This window comes from Hippocampus bargibanti, linkage group LG18, assembly GCF_051943395.1.
Source record: "Hippocampus bargibanti isolate YZ-2025 linkage group LG18, ASM5194339v1, whole genome shotgun sequence".
Classification (NCBI taxonomy): domain Eukaryota; kingdom Metazoa; phylum Chordata; class Actinopteri; order Syngnathiformes; family Syngnathidae; genus Hippocampus; species Hippocampus bargibanti.
Window position 1 is genome coordinate 9825706 of NC_142751.1, and position 19125 is coordinate 9844830.

Genomic DNA, 19125 nt, shown 5'->3' on the forward strand with positions numbered 1-19125 from the left:
CCCATCTATTGGATGGTTTTGAGTAAACCCCGCCCCCCCCAAAAAAAAGGCAGTTTTCTGACGTCATATCCTCGTGGCGTAATATAGTCTTTCGACGATTGCTTGCAAAAAAATTAAAAATAAAGTACAAAATACTGGACAGCATTTTAATTAAAATAAGGTTGGGGCTACCTATTGTCTTTATTCATATTTTCCTTCCAGGTGTTTTGATGTAAAACAAACATGTTTTGTTAAAGTGCATGATCCCAAATACAGATCGACTGGACACTTTGAACTCCAGCGTAGGACACACGTTCATTCAAGAAATTCTGACTGTCCTAAATTTGGTTTCGTTTGTAGTGGTGTCTAATTTTTAGTTCAGATACGAGACCCTGGGCAGGTTTGTAATCTGACTTGCTGAAACAATCGAGGTGGATCTAAAATATTTTTGTCAATATCCCCTTCAGTTTTCTACAAGTGTGTTTCCCCGAGCTACCACTAGGGGCGCTATTGAACGGGCAGCTCCGTGCGACGTACTCATTGGACGCTTGTGCGATGGGAGAAGAAGAACTCGGCGATAGAATTTTGTATCGTTACACTTTTCCATGCGTCTCACTTTACATTTATAGTCTTTTATTGTGTATGTGTGTGAAGGGAGGGAGCAGCATGTAAGTAGTTTTCGGCTTTTTTTAACGCGTTTCTATTGATGGTCGATGCTGCCGTCGTTGGAGACTGTTCTGTACGGTAATTCGCAGAGCAAGCCCATCCTCAGCAGCCTGGGTGAGGTGGTAAACAGACGTGGTTTTGTTTTAAAGCCCACGTCAAACCTCTGCGCCTGACCCCGTACTCGTCAAAAGGTAAAGTAACATGTTCGTGCTCAACCAAACATCATATAGATGCAGTTACTTGTAAGAGTGTAGCATTTTAGCCGACTGCAGCATGGATACAGTTACTTGTAAGAGTGTAGCATTTTAGCCGACTGCAGCATGGATAAATGGTGTTCAGTCCTTGTAGGTTGTACACGTAGAACACTCCAACTATTCTCATAGTAATGTACTTAATTTGATACACGGCGATGTTTTTGCAGTCTGTTTTGAAGGAAACGATTCGAAGTACCACGTTGCTGGTTCAACAAATAGCTAATGAACTTATTAAATAATTTTATTGGACTAAAATCAACATCTTGTTTTGAGTAAAATGTAAGATGGAACCATTGTACTAAAATTATCAGATGTTCATTTTGCCATGTGGAGCCAAGAGTGTTTGTCCTGGATGTGCAGGCCAAGATGGGGAATATCGGAAGCAGATTTCATTCCTCGAAAGGAGCAGGGGAAACCGGCGAAAGCAGCCGCAAACACGGGTGCGAATGGAAGAGGAAACGGAATACACAATGTGACTGCGAGGATGGCAAGGAAGATCACGATGCCATTCTCGATACACCGCGCAGGCAAGTTACCTGGTTCAAATTCAGTTAATCTGCAAGTTATCCTCACATGCCATCTTGCATTTTGTTGTCCTAATTTTTAAACAGGAAGAAACTTAAAAGCACCTCCAATTACATTTATCAAACGTTGTTCCTCAATGGAGAAAATAGCGACATTCGAATCTGTGCGCTTGGGCAACAGTGGAACCTTCACAAGCTGTACCTTTGCCAGGTGAAACAGACATTCATATACCGTTTGATGGATGGATTTACATCATAGGTCAAAATGTCAAGTCTGGATTTAACCCTTGCATATGATTTTCCACCCCGCTATCTACTTCTATGTCCATCAATACAGAACATTAACTCATTCACTGCCATTGACAAATTTATGCAGGAATTGAAAATATGATGTAGAGCGCCATTCCCAAATTTGTTTGAGTTTTGTTTTTTCATGTTTGGGTGCCGATCAAGCGCTGGCCTTGGCCTCTGGCAACGTTTTTGTTTCCCTTCCACAAGGGGCCAGCATTTGCCTTTATTTCATGTTAGTGCTTTGTTCCAGCTTCAGCTGTTGTTAAAGTGCTCAACCAATATGTACTCTATTGCATTGTATTTTGAACAGCCACCCTCATTTCAAGCTCATATAACTCCAGGCCCATATAATTTAGGAATTAACTCTGTATTTTTCTGATGAAAGAAGAGAGTTTAAGGTTTCTTACGCTGCATCGAATGTTTATGTAGTCCTAAAACTCAATCTGTGGGTCTTGGAATTTGAGTGACAATGACAAAAACCATGGCACTGGAGTGGACACATTTTTGTACATCGTCTGGCAGTGAATGGGTTAAAAGAAAAAGCCTCCAAAATATTACCCATTCGCTAATACTACGGATGGAACAAAAAACAGCACAATTGGGTTTTATATATGGCAAACTGAATCAAATCGCTATATTTGAAAATTATTGCGTTCGTATCCCAGCCCATTTATCAAGATATGTCTCAGGAAATATAGAAAATAAATCTAAAAATATCGATTCCATGCATTCTTTTTTTTCTATTTGCACTACCAAGACGGATATCTCAATTATGTCACTTGAACCATGTGATGTAAAGCCAGCCTACTGTCATCTTTTATCTTGACCGGTTTCTTCTTTTGGGACCTGCCAGTCGGGTTATTTCTCCAGCATGTTTAGCGGCTCCTGGAAGGAGTCCAACATGATGGAAATCAACCTCGAGATACCTGACCAGAACATTGACATAGAAGGTGAGAAACCGAGTGAAAGGACAACAGACACATTTTTTTGTTTCCTAACTGACATCAGAAAAACGTTTTATAGCATCTAAAATACCCCAAAACACATAGGCTGATATTTTTAGTCAAATGCAAAACACCAATAAAAATGAGTTAAAGTGTCCCAAAACTACTTCAAAATGACCTCTGAGATGGTGAGTTTCAGAAGGTCCCACCCCCTTGTTCTTGACGTCACGCAGGGACGTCTTGCCTTGCTAAAGTGATTTTACAAATTATGGGCACAACTTGTCCGACGTCTCCGGACAAGTTGTGTCCATAATTTGTAAAATGGCTTCAAATGACTTCTACTGAGCGTATTTTAAAAAGATTCCACCACATATAGCTATATTTTATTTTTTAAGACTTGTGCTGAATATTCAGGAAGCCTTGTTTTTGAGTTGGTGACGGGTCAGTACGTGACGTCACTAAAGGAACGCCCCTGGACCGAAAAAAAATAAGACATTGTCGCAGTCCTTCCATCACGTCAACGTATTTTGCTGTACTTGTTTGGTCTGAAAACCATGTGTTGCACCCAAAAGCTGCCAGAAGAGGGTGTCCAAGCTCCATATAAGGAATAAGATTGTTACATATTTACATAAGACATTATGTGAGAGCATAAGACTCCAAAATGGATCCACTTCTTGACGCTTACTTATTTATCAGACATTTTATTGGTTGTGTGTCATTCTGATAAAAAAAATGTTCTGTTTTGTGTGTATTTAGCTCTGCAAGTAGTCTTTGGATCCTTGTACCGCGACGATGTGCTCATCAAGCCTAGTGGGGTTGTCAGTATCCTTGCAGCTGCTTGTATGCTACAGCTGGTCAGTCAACCGAATTCCTGCTTGGCTAAACGAGTGTGATTGTGGTATGAAGTAACCATGAGATGAAGTCTTTATTTATTTTTTGTGATGATAGGATGGTTTGATCCAGCAATGCGGTGAGACCATGAAGGAAAATATCAGTGCAAAGACGGTGTGCAACTTCTACGCATCCTCTTGCATCTACGGATTGGATTCCGTCATGAAAAAGTCAGTGCTTGTATTACCCCACATCTCTAGAAATCGCAAAATGTTCCGCTTAAACACCCAACACTGCCGACAAACTCCACGTGTAAGCATTTGTTTAGTTTATCAGGACTTGTTAAATAGTGAAACTTTTCGACATTGTTGTCAAGAGTGTTGTGCTACAGAATTCCTTGAATGCTCTTTCTTGCTTATGTGTATGTGTGTGTGTGCGCGCCTTTGTGCAGATGTCTGGAGTGGCTCCTAAACAACCTTATGACGCACCAAAATGTGGATTTGATGAAAGAAATTGGGTATGTGGTCTAAAGTGAACCGGTTATTATAGTGGAGCAGGTGAAATGCGCAATACAATACATATTGATTTATACAGACGCTCCCCGAACTTACAATCGAGTTACGAATAACGGTACACATGGACATTTTTGTAGGTACAGTATGTCGTAAAATGTTTGGACAGAGATGCTGTTAGTTACATTTTGTATTACGCGGCTTTATTCGGCCGAGCTCACTTGTGATTGGTTGCGTGCTGCGCTTCACGCACACTGACACATTATAGCAGGGCTGAATGTTTACACGACGGACACCAAGCCTGCCCAATCAACGCCCGCCCGGCTTTGCTGAAGTGATGCCAACGAGTTCAGGCCCTGATCCGCCGAGCTCGCTTACGATTGGCTGCGTAGAGTATGTGGGCGGGAAGGAAATCCCTCTTCCCAGTTGACGCTCCAGGATGACACGATGCATAATAAAAATTAATGGCTGCTGGCACGTAATTCAGTAATTATGTGCTATTTGCTAACCGCTATCTGGGTGGCTATCTAGCGAGCTATCTTTCTATTTGTTGGCGAGCTATCTATCTAGCTAACTATTAGCTAGTGAGCTAGCTTTCTATCTATTTGAGTTACTTTCGGGTTAAGTGAACACTGGCACGTGTGGCTGCCACTGCTCACCCACAGAAAAACTGATCCTGTGACTGTAAAGTGACCTTGAGAGTTTTGAAAGGCGCTTATAAATGAAATGTATTATTATTACTGAAGACCCGAGAATATGTATGTCGTTGTACTACAGTAGGTGTGAATTCATTTTACGACTGTTAGAGCGTCTGTGTTTTATACTTCCCCGTTCAGTGTTTGACTTAAAGGACAACCGACAGCACTTTTTTGTTTCCTAACTGACATCAGAAAAAACGTTTTATAACATCTAAAATACCCAAAACACGCAGCCTGATATTTTTTCGTCAAATGCAAAACACCAATAAAAATGAGTTAAAGTGTCCCAAAACTACTTCAAAATTATCTTGGAGATGGCAAGTTTCCAAAGGTCCCGCCCCCTTGTTCGTGACGTCACGCCAAGACGTCTTGCCTTGCTCTAGAATCAAAACAATGGCTTTTGATTCGAAGAAGATGCTTTCTTGTTACTCATCCAGTTATGAATATGATTCAAATAGTTCTGAAGAGGAAAGCATAAATGTTTGCAATCAATTAAAGAAGTCCTACCGTATCAATTCGAGCCATCAGGACTCCAATATAGCATCCCAGAAAATGCACAAGATGGCGCCCAAGCTCCGTTGAAAATGGGCTGATTTGTCTGCTGGGAATTTGTGTCAACTAGTATCAAATAGTAGTCTTGGTAAAACACAACGAGTCACCATTGCATTATTTATGTGTTTTCCTTCTAATTTCGCCATCAACACGGATTAACACGAAGTTTTCAAATCAAACAAAGTACCCAAAATGCATTGTGTGTCACTTTCTCGGTCAGGGGCTTTCCTGACGTGACGTCACGTCAGAAATCGTCACCAACTCGAAAACAAGACTTCCTGAATATTCAGCGCGAATCTTAAAACGTAAAATATAGCTATATGCGGTGGAATCTTTGTAAAATACGCTCAGTAGAAGTCATTTGAATTGATTTTACAAATTATGGACACAACTTGTCCGACGGAGGCGTCGGTTGTCCTTTAAACATACATTCCGTACAAAACATAGCACTGAAGCAACTTACGAACAACCGCTCGGAACGTATCTCTTTCATAAGGTGGGGAGCGTCTGTAGCTCTAACAGCTGATGCTGTAACAAAGCGCTTACTAACCATGAAAGTAAGCCAATCTTTATCAATGTATCGAATCAATGTATAATTAACATCTACTGAAATAAATTCATTCTTCTGATATGTGCCATTCTTAACATTGAAATGAATGTCGGGAAATGAGGGCCTCGGTGATAAATGACATCTGTGTCCTCGTCTAGAACGGAGATGATGGAGAAGCTCATCCAGTCATCTGACCTGTTCGTCATGCAGGTGGAGATGGATGTCTACACTGCTCTGAAGAAGGTATCGCGAGGGTGTCAATTTTTCGTTTTGTTCTTCACTCATTTGATCAACCGCATGATTAGAATAATGCGTTTTTTTGATGTCTCTTCAACAGTGGATATTTCTGCAACTCAACCCAATGTGGGACGGACCCATAAAGCAGCTTCTTCCCGACGCTGACGCTTGGCTATGCAAGCGCAGGACCGGTACCGCATACTGTATCATCCAAAACACTATCCGTTCCTTTTTGTGTGTTTTTAACACAATTTGTGATTTTCTTAATAGACCTGTGTGAGAGAGAGTCCTTCTTATGTACAGAGGACGGGGCCACCTTTTGCTCCGTCTTCAAATACGTGCGTCTTCAGTATATCATCAACGACCTCGCTTCTGCCCGCATCCTTGAGCGGGATAACATTATACCTCTAGGTACACATCATTTCATTGTTAATTCTAATGTTATTTCATGAGAAATAACGCACACAGTATTGTTGCATTTACCATGTCTTCCAGATTGGTTGACTGCGGTATACAAAACGCAGTGGTTTGCCATGTTGCGGACAGAATTTGACAATGACAACGGGTAAGGAGAGTTTGACTGTGACCAGTACGTACTCATTTTTATATATATTAATCAATGCTTTATTAGTCCACAGGATGCCAACAAAGAGGAATTTGAGTTAAGCAGCATGAGGTGTGGCAGAAAACTGACCAAAGATGGAGATGTGAGTGTGACATAATTGCGATGACATGATTTTAACTAATTCGATGCCATTCCCAAATTTATTCGGGAATTAAAAAGTGTGACATGAAGTGCCATTCCCGAATGTATTCAGGTTTTTGTTTTTCTTGCGGGGGTCAAAAGGATTTCGCTAAACATCCATCCATCCATATTCAACTATTGTTATAATTACTTTTGAACACAAATTGTAACCCCTCAAAATCTATTTTATTTAACTCATTTGCTGCCATTCCTGGATTTATTCGGGAATTGAAAAGCATGACGTGGAACGCCATTACCGAATTTGTTCTTTTTTTTTGCGGTGGGTGCCGATAAAGCACTGGGCAGACCTCTGACAATGTTTTTTCCCTTCCACCAGGGGGTAGCATTTGCCTTTTGTCCTTGTTAGCGCTTTGTTGCAGCTTCAGCTGTTGTTAAAGCTCTATCTAAATCAATATGTATGTATTGTATTTTGTACAACCGCCCCCATTTCAAGCTCAGATAACTGCAGACCCATATAACTTAGGAATTAACTTTTTTTTCTGACGAAAGAGGGGAGTCGAAGGTATTGTACGCTGCATTGAATGTTTATGTAGTCCTAAATCTCAATATTCTGTGGGTCCTGCAATTTGAGCAAAAATGACAAAAACCCTGGCACAGGAATAGACACATCGTCTGGCAGTGAATGAGTTAAGGCATATATTCTCTTTGTAATATATTTTTCTCCAGGCACTCTACTTTCCTCTGTCTACGAACGGGTTAGCCCTCTATCATTGTGGTTTTTAAAGCGCTGCAGAATATGAATATTCATTATAATAATACAATATTGTATATTCATTTTAGATTTCCAAAGAATTGATTAACTCCCATGGAATTTTGTGTTATGTTTTGATGCCTCTTAAGTTGCTCGCATTCATGTAATGTGTCCTTTCTCACTTGCCGTACAGTGACGCAACATGCATAATGTTGGAATTGCCCAAAACTATGATTCATGTTCCCCAAAATTTATGACCTTGTTATTTTGCCTCCCGACACCACATACTTTTCCAGTCAGGGCCGATTAAAAGGACAGATGATGAATTAGAATCAGAAAACCTTTAATCGTCCCACAATGGAGAAATTTGATATTCCATTTAATCTTTTTTTTTTTCCAATCCTCAGTACTGCTGGCGATGGACTGGTTTCAATTTCGGTTTCGACCTGCTTGTGACCTACACCAACCGCTTCATCATCTTCAAAAGGAACACGCTAAGTCAGCCATGTGGGGGCGCTGTGAGTCTGCAGCCACGGCGACATCTGGCATACAGGTTTGCAAGGGGCCAACCTCACTTCCTGTTGTGGCTCTGAGTTGATTTAACTTAATAATAATACATTTCATTCATAACCACCTCTCAAAACTGTCAAGGACACTTTACAGTCACAGGATAAGAACAAGATTTTCAAGTCGTGGCAACAATTTCTGAAATTTATTTGGAGTTATTTGAAAGCATTTAAAGTGTACCAGTTGTGTGCCGGCTCTCATTTAACGTCAGTTCAAATGTGATTGGTTTATTTTTAAATAGGAACATTCCCTGATATAAGAGGATGTGCACGCAATTTGTGCAACTGCATAATCTGTTTAATTTTATTTCATGAAAATATTTTATTCCTATTAACTCATTCACTGCCAGATGTGCAATAATAATACCTTTCATTTATAAAAATGTATCTACTCCAGTGCAAGGGTTTTTATCATTGTCACTTGAATTCAAAAACCCACAGAATATTGAGTTTTAGGACTATATAAACATTCAATGCAAGAAAAATCCTAAAATCTGAGTCTGGAGTTATACGAGCTTGAAATGAGGGCGGCTGTCCATAATACAATGCAATACATACATCTTGGTTTATATATCGCTTTAACAACAGCTGAAGCTGGAACAAAGCGCCAACAAGGAAAAAGGGAAATGCTACTCCATTGTGGAAAATAAAGAAACATTGCCAGAGGCCATGGCCAGTGCTTTATCGGCACCCAAGCATGAAAAAAAAACAACCCGAACAAATTCGGGAATGGCACTCGCCATATTTTCAATTCCTGAATAAATTCGTGAATGGAAGTGAATGAGTTAATTTTACCGGTAGCAGCACTTTAATGGAGGGGAAAAAAAGAAAATGTTATATATGCCCAATTTCTGCTGCTATTTGTACAGGTTACGCTTGGCCTCCTTTGACAATCTTGGCAAGCTGGTTAGCAGCCGTTCAACCGGTTACCAGCTTCTCACACTCGAGAAGGACCAGGTCAGTAAAGGGTGGTCTTATCCTCACAGGAAGCGGGTCCAAAAGTGTCTAACCCTTGCCCCACCGCTCAGGAATACGTGGTGATGAACCTGGATAGCCGCCTGCTGTCCTTCCCGCTTTACGTGTGCTGTAACTTCCTCTACACATCGGCATACGCCGACCACCAGCTGGATCCCATGGAGCATGAGGGAAGCACCCACAGCAATTCCTGATCAGCAGCCGTGTTTCCAACACCCATTCATGTGGTAACGTGGGCACTATTCATACACTCCACATCACGAATGAATCACCTGTAAGGCCATGCGACGGCGGGGGGGGGGGGGGAATAAGTCACTAGTGTTCACTTGGAGGTTGGTGGAATGAGACTGACTACATACCTCAACATAGAAACTTTTTGATTTGTGGACACTTATGTTGATAACAGTGTTCCACAAACCAGTCGCCTCATTTCATTGATGGGATTGTACTACAGACTTCGGGAAATCAGAAGACGGGGACTTTCCACTTTAAAATCTCGGCATCGTAATTGCCGGAATTTCTGGAATTTTTCTTGTACACCTGCAGGTAAAATGCTTCAGCAACAGCTTTAATAAATATGAGTAAGCATTCCTATTTGCAATGGAAGGTTTGGTGTTAGTGGATATTATCTCCAGTTTTGCGGCTTTTTGTTTTCACCTTGTGACAATGTCTACGTTATTTCAACCAAACACGAAATAGTCATCACCACGCAAGTCACTTATAACAAATCTAATGATGTGCTCTAAAATGGGCCAATTCTTGCTTTTTTTTCTCACCGCAACATTATACTTTGTTTTCTTACGGTTTCACCTTCGACTCACAAGTTTAAAACACTTCTGTTCCATATTTGGGGACTCACACATCCATTTTTTTGTGGGTTTTGGGGTTTTCATTGTTGACCGCTTTAGTAATTACGTTATCACCGATATTTTTTTCTACATTTCTTCACCTGCCTATCCGTTAACCGAGATTGCCTCATAATACCAAGAAAGGCAAGGCAAGCTGATCAGTCACACATGCTACAGTGCCATCCCTTGGTTTTTTAGTTGACATTTATTCATATTTTATTTTTTGTACTTTTTTTAAAAAATGTATATAAGATGTTCATTGCCAATAAAACTGCCCAATGATGTGGGCTGCGGTGCTACAATGTCATCAAAATGTACATCTTCCTTCTGTACTCATACTTGACTTGAAGTTGCTCGATCCACTTTTGAAAATTAGAAAAAAATGGAGTTAGATCAAATCTGACGGGTTAAATTCGCCTTTTCTGTACAGGCAGTATTGTCATACAGCTAATACAAAGCAATACATATTGATTTATATTGCGCTTTAACAACAGTTGTGTATTCTAATACACAACTTAGCTGACACACATGAAATGGAGTGGGAAAGAGGGCGGGGCTCATCAATAAGGTGGAGTGAGAGTCCTTTAGAGATCATATTTTACAGAGCCAACTTCTCGATGTTGATGACAAGTTTTACACACAAAAAAGCCAAAGTTCATCCTTGCAGAACTCAGATTGTTTTAACACAGAAGTTAATAATTTGATGAAATTGAACTCCACTGGGTCCGTTTGTATTATTTGGTCTCCTAATTTTGTTACACTGATGTTATATGATCTGTAATTGGGCCCACTTTATGATACAGTACTTTGCAATTATGCCTACTGTTGCCAAGGCAATAACACAGTAATTTCCTTGATGAATGAAAAAAACTCATAGTTCACATATTTTCACCTGATTTGATTAATGTTAGGAACCTAAAGATACCATATGGAATCAAATGAAGAAATGACCAATTGTACAGTGTTGTCTTGACATGTATTGTTTTTTTTTTTTTAACTATGACAAGTAATGCAGTCAAAATGTAGTCGTCGTCTGGACTATATTTAATTGTTTTACAGAAACAGCCCCTCACCACCACCATATAAGGTAGGCTGTACTAGTATTAAAAATGACAAAAACTTAAATATGACAGTTGACATTGTGCATGATTCCAACTGTATTCTGCATATTTCCACTGTTTGGATGCCATGTCTTGTTTTTTTTTTTAAACTTTCACTTCATAGTCACTGCACAGAGTGTGCTCAGTCGTCGACATTTGTTGTTTCATTGGGATATAGAGTCCAGGTTCTCCTGGATTCTACGAGTCATGCTTGGGATCAGGTTCATGTGGTCATCAATGCAGCTGCCAACGCATCGCTCCATTAACGACCGAACGGCAGGCTCCTTGCCACCCGAGTCAAACAGATCCTTTGCTTTGTCGTTGCAGTGCATTGTGCATCTGGCCAGCCGGTCCTGATGGAGAGAAGGAAAAAAAACATTTACTTTTAATAGCAATTCATTTTTTTGCACGGGTTTTTGTGTGTCCTCAGGAGAAAACTGAGCAGGTGAAAAACACATCTCGATTCAAACCCAGATCCTCAGAACTGTGGATTTACCTGAAACTTCTCCAACTCGCTGGTGACAAAGCCCTGGGCTTTGGCGAGAGGAGCGTGACACTTGTCGATGCATTGATGCACTTGTGTCATGGAGTCCGTGGATCGATCACAGCAGTCCGCGCTGCACTTGAACATGCGAGCCTGCCAACACGAACAAATCACGTTAATAACTACACAAGTGGTTAAGTGTGCACGCTCAGAAGCCCTACCTGCATTTTGCGGATGTGATTCCTTTCCAGGCTTTGGACCATTTCCTCCACCACAACCTGAACGCGTGCTTGGTGAGCCTCCGCCATGTCCTCTTCAATATATTTTTAAACACGTTTGTATTGATATGGCGTGAGTGCCTAATACGTGGGGTAATCGAGAAATAGTTTTTACTTAAGTATAAGATAAGGCACTAAGGTCACCTCCATTCAAGCATGGTTAAAAATGAGCAGGCAGTTTCCTCACTTCCGCGTTACTTCCGCTATGGATTTTTTCAGAGACTACCTTTTCCGGCTTTTTTTGGTGGCGTTTTAATCTTTAGTCCGGTTATTTAAAAAAAATAAACGATAAATGCAGTGTTCTACAATCATTTTTTTTACGCTAAACAATCAATATACAAATTTGGTGTATTTTAAATCCGTCACAACGAAAGATGAACGTCTATGAAAATTAAATATACACAAAGATTACTATCATTCCGTCTGTCAATTTTAGGTATACATTTAATTATAATTTGTGGTAATGAAAGTTAATTCAACTAAATTATCGGCTTCTGAATATATCAATGCTTTTATTTTGAAACTTTGAGGAAACGTACCCGAACGTTATTTCCTGTTATTTAAACTGTTCAAACCAAGTGTTTTAGTAGTCTCATTTCACGCCAAACATTGTGGAAATAGTTTGTAAAATTCATCCGTTTTGTGTAAGTCGTCAAATTAATGATATTAGTGGAGTTATTTGTTATGTCGAAGCATTGGAGACAACTGCAGACTTGTAGTCGATAAATTATTATTTTATTTGGCAGTTTTCGAAGAGAAATGTTTCTCCTTTTGCGTAACAATGGAAGGTGAAATAAACACACCCTCCATCCGGCTTGTTTTGATAGGAAGTCGGACACGTTAGACTTCGAGCCATGACTGATAAGACACACCAGTGACCTGTACGTTTTATGTTTCAGATGATCTGCAAACACACCATGAGTGTTGGGTCCATCAGCCTGGGAGTCTTCCTTCTCTTCTCAGTATGTCACAGCGCCAGAAGATGTTTGGCTTCGACCCCAGAGCTGCAACAGCCACCCACAAGCATTGGTGAGATTTTATCAAGAGTTTCTAATATTGAGAAGTTGTTCTGGTGAGCTGTTTTTATTTAACACCGGAAAGAATTTGCTTTGAGACACACCATGGTTGTCAGTCAGGACCGGTTTATTCGTTTGAAATTGAATTGTGTGTGCCTACACACAGTACAACAAAACAGAATCATGGATAGAATCACCTTTCCTATACTTGCTCTCGTATGTATATTGACATTTCATATTTGTGGTGAATAATTGGGTCTATTCAAACTAGCCAGTCTCATATCCTCTGCATGCAAATAGTATTATTACTCCATATTGCATGTATCGTGTTAATTGACAGTCTTGACATTCCTCCCCTCCAGCTGTGGTGGGAGCTGGCATCGGTGGCACGGCTGCGGCGTTCTACTTTAGGCAAGAGTTTGGACCCACGGTCAAAATAGATGTATTCGAATCTGAAGATATTGGCGGGCGACTGGCGACGGCCCAGATAGCAAATCAGGAATATGAGACGGGAGGTGTGGCGATCCATCCCCTCAACCTCCACATGAAGCATTTTGTTGACAAATTAGGTAATGGCGTCCACACACAAGGAACATTGCTGAAGAATTTTGGAAATATTCAATTGGAGGTTTCCCAAATTACAAAATCACTGTTTCTGAAGAGGTTTTGATGTAAAAATGTTGACTTTTCTCCACCTTCAGGCATCTCCGTGCGTCAGGATGCCCCGTCGAAAAAGGCAGTCTTCAATGGCAGCGAGCTCACTTTTGAGGAGAGTGACTGGTTCATCGTCAACTTGTTGCGAATGTTGTGGCGCTATGGGCTCAACTATCTGTTCATGCAGATGTGGACGGAGAGTGTCATGGATAAATTTATGAGGTGAGGGCCGAGTGAGTCACTGAATTTCATATTTTATCACAGCAATTTTAAAACAGTTTCCTGAATCAACAGAATCTACCAGTACCAGCAATACGGTTACTCCTTCACCAGCGTGGAGAGGCTCCTGCACGCCATGGGCGGTGACGATTTCCTCAGTCTGATGAATCACTCGTTGGAGGAAACCATGCGAACCGAAGGATTCACGCAAGTTTTCCTCAACGATGTGGTGTCTCCCCTCACGCGCCAGACCTACGGCCAAAGTGTCCGTATCAACGGCCTCGCAGGTATTGGAATCACACGCCTTGCCGCACACTCAAGTACTTTTGCTAACATGTTTCTTTCATCCCATTTCAGGGGCTTTGTCTCTGACGTGGGCTGACTCGGGGCTGTGGGCCGTGGATGGAGGTAACAAAAGAGTTTGCTCTGGGCTTCTTTACCACAGCAAGAGTGACCTCATCCCAGCCAGAGTGACCAAAGTTTCATTCAAAGTCCGTCCATCGAAGACAGGTAGCCTTCAATAGTCATTCGCATGGGTTTAGGATGTCGGTATTTGATACTTACCGCAATTTCCAGACTAGAGCGCACCTGATAATAAGCCTCACGCAGTCCATTTTTAAAGGAAAAAGAAATGTGCATACATAAAGCACACCTGTTTATAAGACGCATGTCCCCAAATTAAAACGTGACATATTTATAAAGACAGTATGCAGAAAAAGTTTTCAAAGTTTTAATAATATAGCTTAACTTTTCTTTCAAAAGAGTGCCTGCAACGCGGCAGTAACACAGAAAAAAAAAAAAAAAAACATGCCGGTAAAAGTCACTGAGACACGGCAGTAACACGTTAGCACTCGCTAACAAGGGTGCTGACAAAAGCATGGCAAGTCGATGAGAGCCATTCTCATCTTCCTCCTGTGCACTAAAACCATGGAAGACGGATTGGAATAGCGTCCGATATTCCTCGCCACACACAGGCACTTTCATCCTGAGGTAAAGTCTCCCGAGATTGTTCTGTCCTCTCTGTCACGCAGAAAATCGGCTTTTCGAAACCCTTGTTGGTAATGGTTGTTTTTTTTTCACATGGATCCACACTGTCAGTATCCACTGGCAGACCTGTGCAAAAGTTGCTCATTTTCTTGACTAGATTAACAAAAATCAGTTGAAGCCACTCAAATTTACACTATTTCAAAGTTTAAATCATTTTTTTCCACCTACATACCACTAGAGGGAGCCTACACATACCAAATTTGAGAATCATGGTCCCCAGTGAGGATAAAATGTTTAAAAATGGATGAATACTTCATTGAAGGTGTTAAAAAGTAAACTTTCCATTCATCTAACATTTGTTTTGTTGTTTGCAGGGCCCTCCACCAGCTTCTATGAAGTCACTTATGTTGGAGAATCGGGTGCAGGTCACTCGATGTATGACATCGTTGTCATAGCAACCCCACTTCACCAGGGCAAGTCTGACATCTCCTTCTCAGGCCTGTCCTCACCGATGGTGTCCCATTTCCCTGGAATCTACCACCAGGTATTCTCCATTCTGGTCCACGGTGTGCTCAACACGTCCTACCTCGGAGTCACGCGGCCCCCCTCGGAGTTCACAGTGTCCGAAGTTCTCACCTCTGATTCCAAAGACAACGTCATGTACAGTTTGAGATCCGTTGACCCCGTCCGCACCCCGGTCGGCTACAGTCGCCCTGCCGCCAGCCACAGCAAAGTGTGGAAAGTGTTTTCCCCTCGAGCGCTGGACCAGGATGACCTCCGTCGTTTATTCATCTCATGGGACTCGGTCTCGCAGACTGCATGGCTTGCTTACCCCACTTACCGCTCCCCTCAGCGTCAGACGCCGCCCTTCATCCTCCACAACAGACTCTACTACCTCAGTGCCGTCGAGTGGGCCGCCAGCTCCATGGAGATGAGCGCCATCTCGGCCAGGAATGCGGCGTTGTTGGCGCATCACCGCTGGCATGAGCACACAAGCCGGATCGACCAGGAAGACCTGCACACGCGCTTGCGCGGGGAGCTCTGAAGCACACGCCTTTTGGGCTTTAAATGTCAGGTATACGGGCGCTACCAGGGTCGGTTCATTGATAGATTAACTCATTCACTGCCGGGCATGTGCCGAAATGTGTCCAGTGCCAGGGTTTTTGTCATTGTCACTGGAATTCCAGGATCCACAGAATACACGTAACATCCGATTTACGACTGAGTTCCGTTCCGTCGTAAGTCGAAATGGTCGTAAATCGAAATCCATTTAAAATGTTGAATAGACACAAACTCCCCCTCTTAAAATGGTAATAATAGGGTCTGGAGGTCGTGGTCGTAAGTACGGGTGGTCGTAAGTTGAGCCGGTCGTAAGTCAGATGTTACCTGTATATAATTTTAGGACTACATAATCATTCAATACAGCGTTAACTTCTTTTATCAGAAAAAAAGTGTTAATTCCCAAATTATATGACTGGAGTTATCTGAGCCTGAAATGAGGGCGGCTGTCCAAAATACAATGCAATGCAATACATACATATTGGTTTATATAGCGCTTGAACAACAGCTGAAGCTGTAACAAAGCACTAACATGGACAACCGGGAAATGCTACTCCATTGTGGAAAATAAAGAAATATTGCCAGAGGCTATGGCCAGCGCTTTATCGGCACTCAAGCATGAAAAAACAAAACCCCTAACAAATTTGGGAATGGCGCTCTACGTCATATTTTCAATTCTTGAATAAATTTGTGAATGGCAGTGAATGAGTTAATGAACCTAATTAATTTGTTTTAAAGTTTTAACACTATCAGGGTCCAATCACTCTCTAATTTGATTTTATGCTCCCTTGCCAATAATAATAATAAAAAAAATAATAATACATATACATTTAATTTCTAAGCGCCTTTCAAAACTATCAAGAAATTTCACCTATGATGAATGGCCAGGCTCCAAAACTTTAAAGTAAATAATAATAAAGTAAAAGTATAGTAAATTTCATATATGTTGAACTTGAACTGTAGCAGCTTGAACCATCTGCGTTTGTTTTTTTTTCTCATCACGATGGCCTCGCTCTCATTTCAGCCACTCAACAATGACCGTAACGCACGTTTAGCGGAAAAAAATGAAACGCCAATACTCGCTTGTTTCTCAAAACGTGACCTTTTTTACTCCGCACCGACTAATTTGCACTGGAAAGACTTGCAGGCAATGAGGCACGTGCCACTGCCAAGCCCAAACTGTCAAGTTTTTGACATGTCTGCAATGTATCTTAAAGGACATCCGACACCTCCGGACAAGTTGTGTCCATAAGTTGTAAAATCACTTCAAATGACTTCTACTGGGCGCATTTTACAAAGATTCCACCGCATACAGCTATATTTTATGTTTTAAGACTCGCGCTGAATATTCAGGAACTCTTGTTTTCGAGTTGATGACGATCCCCTAAGTGACGTCACGGAGGGAATGCCCTGACCGAGAAAGCGACACAATGCATTTTGGGTACTTTGTTCTGAAAACATCGTGTTGATCTGTGTTGATGGCGAAATTAGAAGGAAAACTACATATAGAATGTAGTCACTGCCAATTGCGGTAACACCATAAAAATGGACAGAAATTCTCAGCAGACAAATCAGCGCTTTTCCAATGGAGCTTGGGCGCCATCTTGTGTATTTTCTGGAACGCTACATTGGAGTCCAGACGGCTCGAATTGATCCGGAAGGACTTCTTTAATCGATTGCAAACATTTATGCTTTCCTCTTCAGAACTATTTGAATCATTCATAAATGGATGAGTACTAACAAGAAAGCATCTTCTCCGAATCTGAACTCTCTGAAGCCATTGCTTTGATTCTAGAGCAAGGCAGTTTGTGAAGGAGTATCCTGCCGTGACGTTACGAACAAGGGGGCGGGACTTTCTGAATCTGCCCAGTTCCAAGCTTATTTTGTGGCAGTTTTGGGACACTTTAAGTCATTTTTATTGGTGTTTTGCATTTGAATCAAAATATCAGCCTGCGTGTTTTGGGTATTTCAGATGCTGTAAAACGTTTTTCTGATGTCAGTTAGGAAACAAAAAAATTATGTCGGTTGTCCTTTAAATGTGTCACAGTAGTGACGCTTCTTTAAAAAAATAATTGAATCACGCGATCTGATTCGGGAGTTGTTTTCAATATTCTGATTTGGATGCACAGAAATGATTGAGAGATTGTATTTTACGTTGTGGTTGTCACTTATTTTGGTGTTCAAGTCGTTCTACATGACGACTACACAGAACCGTTTATTTCTACTGATGTCGCCATGCACTGCCATATACTGTATTTTCCGGTGTATAAGGTCTTGGTTTACGGTGACCACTTCATGTCAGACACGACCTTATTTTCCTTTTTAGTCTTAAATTAGCTTCCCTCTTGATGTTTTTTTATAATAACTCCCTCCATCTGGCCCACCTCAACACACCACCATTGAGTTCTTTTGTTTGAGACATCAAATCGGGTAAATACAGTAATCCCTCGTCTTTCGCGGTAAATGGAGACCAGGACCACCCGCGATAGACCAAAATCCACAAAGTAGAGTTATATAATAAGCCATGTGCTAAGACAGAGGTGGTGGGGGGGAGGGTCCTGGGTGGGGCTGAGAAGATGCACAACCAATCCACATAACTAAACCATGAGATATTGTGACATCAGCGCTGCGAACCAAACAAGCTACAGCCATGTAAAATATCTATTCGATTGGATTGGATTTGCCTTTATTAGTCTCCCAGTGGAGAAAGTTACATTTCACAGCAGCAAAGTTATGAGTTCTTGAGTCATTCAGCATTTTTTTTCTTATTAAACGTCTAGGTAAGCTCGCAGTCGTACAGGAGTGGTGCATCGATGAAAAGGTTTCTTCAGCTGTCATCAGTACTTCTTTGAAGGTGTCAGACAATTTGCTCCTCATGCGAAAAGCTTCGTCAGAGAACTAAAAATATGCTGGTAGCTCTGGCCCTATATATGTCCCGAGGTTTTCTTTCTTTCCATAAAAAAAATCTGTGGTGCACTGAATTCGCGATAAGTGAACCGTGAAGTATCGAGGGATTACTGTAATGCCATTTTGATTTTGAAAGACAACTCCGATCTCACTACCAGGGCCCCTCAGAAGGAAGAAAAATGTTTGCGACGATTGTGCACGTGCTCTTTTGTGCTTTTGTATTTATGTATTACATTACCAATGATATTATTTGAAAGATAGGCCTTCCCCAAAGCACTTTAATTGACAGAATCCAAGATGGCAAACAAACATGAGCACAACTTTTTAACACTACAATTTGATATTTTGTAAAAAAAAAAAAAAAAAAAAAAAAATCAGCCATATTGAATTTTATTTTTTTTTCTAAGGAAATAAAAATTGTTTTCACTGATCAACAGCCGCGCTTTGGATCTGACCACCCTCCCCCCCTTTATCAAGGCCCATGTGATCAACAATAGGCCTCCATTGATCATCTGAATAAGGATGAGTCTGTTGTGC

At 41.2% G+C, this 19125-nt stretch overlaps 3 protein-coding genes across 3 annotated transcripts; 2 read left to right on the forward strand and 1 right to left on the reverse strand.

The window, feature by feature from the left end:
- Window positions 1-143: 143 nt before the first annotated feature.
- On the forward strand, window positions 144-10759 carry gmcl1 (germ cell-less, spermatogenesis associated). The gene is made up of 16 exons (XM_089020145.1): window positions 144-647; window positions 735-836; window positions 1260-1430; window positions 1515-1634; window positions 2568-2664; window positions 3415-3512; window positions 3607-3719; window positions 3941-4006; window positions 5960-6044; window positions 6139-6229; window positions 6309-6449; window positions 6534-6603; window positions 6670-6745; window positions 7903-8048; window positions 8931-9018; window positions 9090-10759. The coding sequence occupies exons 3-16, from the start codon at window positions 1266-1268 to the stop codon at window positions 9228-9230; spliced, it is 1497 nt and encodes a 498-aa protein (XP_088876271.1). The 5' UTR covers window positions 144-647; window positions 735-836; window positions 1260-1265; the 3' UTR covers window positions 9231-10759.
- A 146-nt stretch (window positions 10760-10905) lies between these two features.
- On the reverse strand, window positions 10906-11933 carry timcc (TIM double twin CX3C motif chaperone). Its single transcript, XM_089020148.1, has 3 exons — window positions 11690-11933; window positions 11481-11621; window positions 10906-11337 (listed from the first exon to the last, which is right to left on the reverse strand). Exons 1-3 carry the CDS (start codon window positions 11774-11776, stop codon window positions 11149-11151), a joined length of 417 nt encoding a protein of 138 aa, XP_088876274.1. The 5' UTR covers window positions 11777-11933; the 3' UTR covers window positions 10906-11148.
- A 365-nt stretch (window positions 11934-12298) lies between these two features.
- pcyox1 (prenylcysteine oxidase 1) lies at window positions 12299-18230 on the forward strand. Its single transcript, XM_089021276.1, has 7 exons — window positions 12299-12390; window positions 12646-12775; window positions 13125-13331; window positions 13464-13638; window positions 13711-13922; window positions 13993-14145; window positions 14997-18230. Exons 2-7 carry the CDS (start codon window positions 12646-12648, stop codon window positions 15665-15667), a joined length of 1548 nt encoding a protein of 515 aa, XP_088877402.1. The 5' UTR covers window positions 12299-12390; the 3' UTR covers window positions 15668-18230.
- Window positions 18231-19125: the final 895 nt, after the last annotated feature.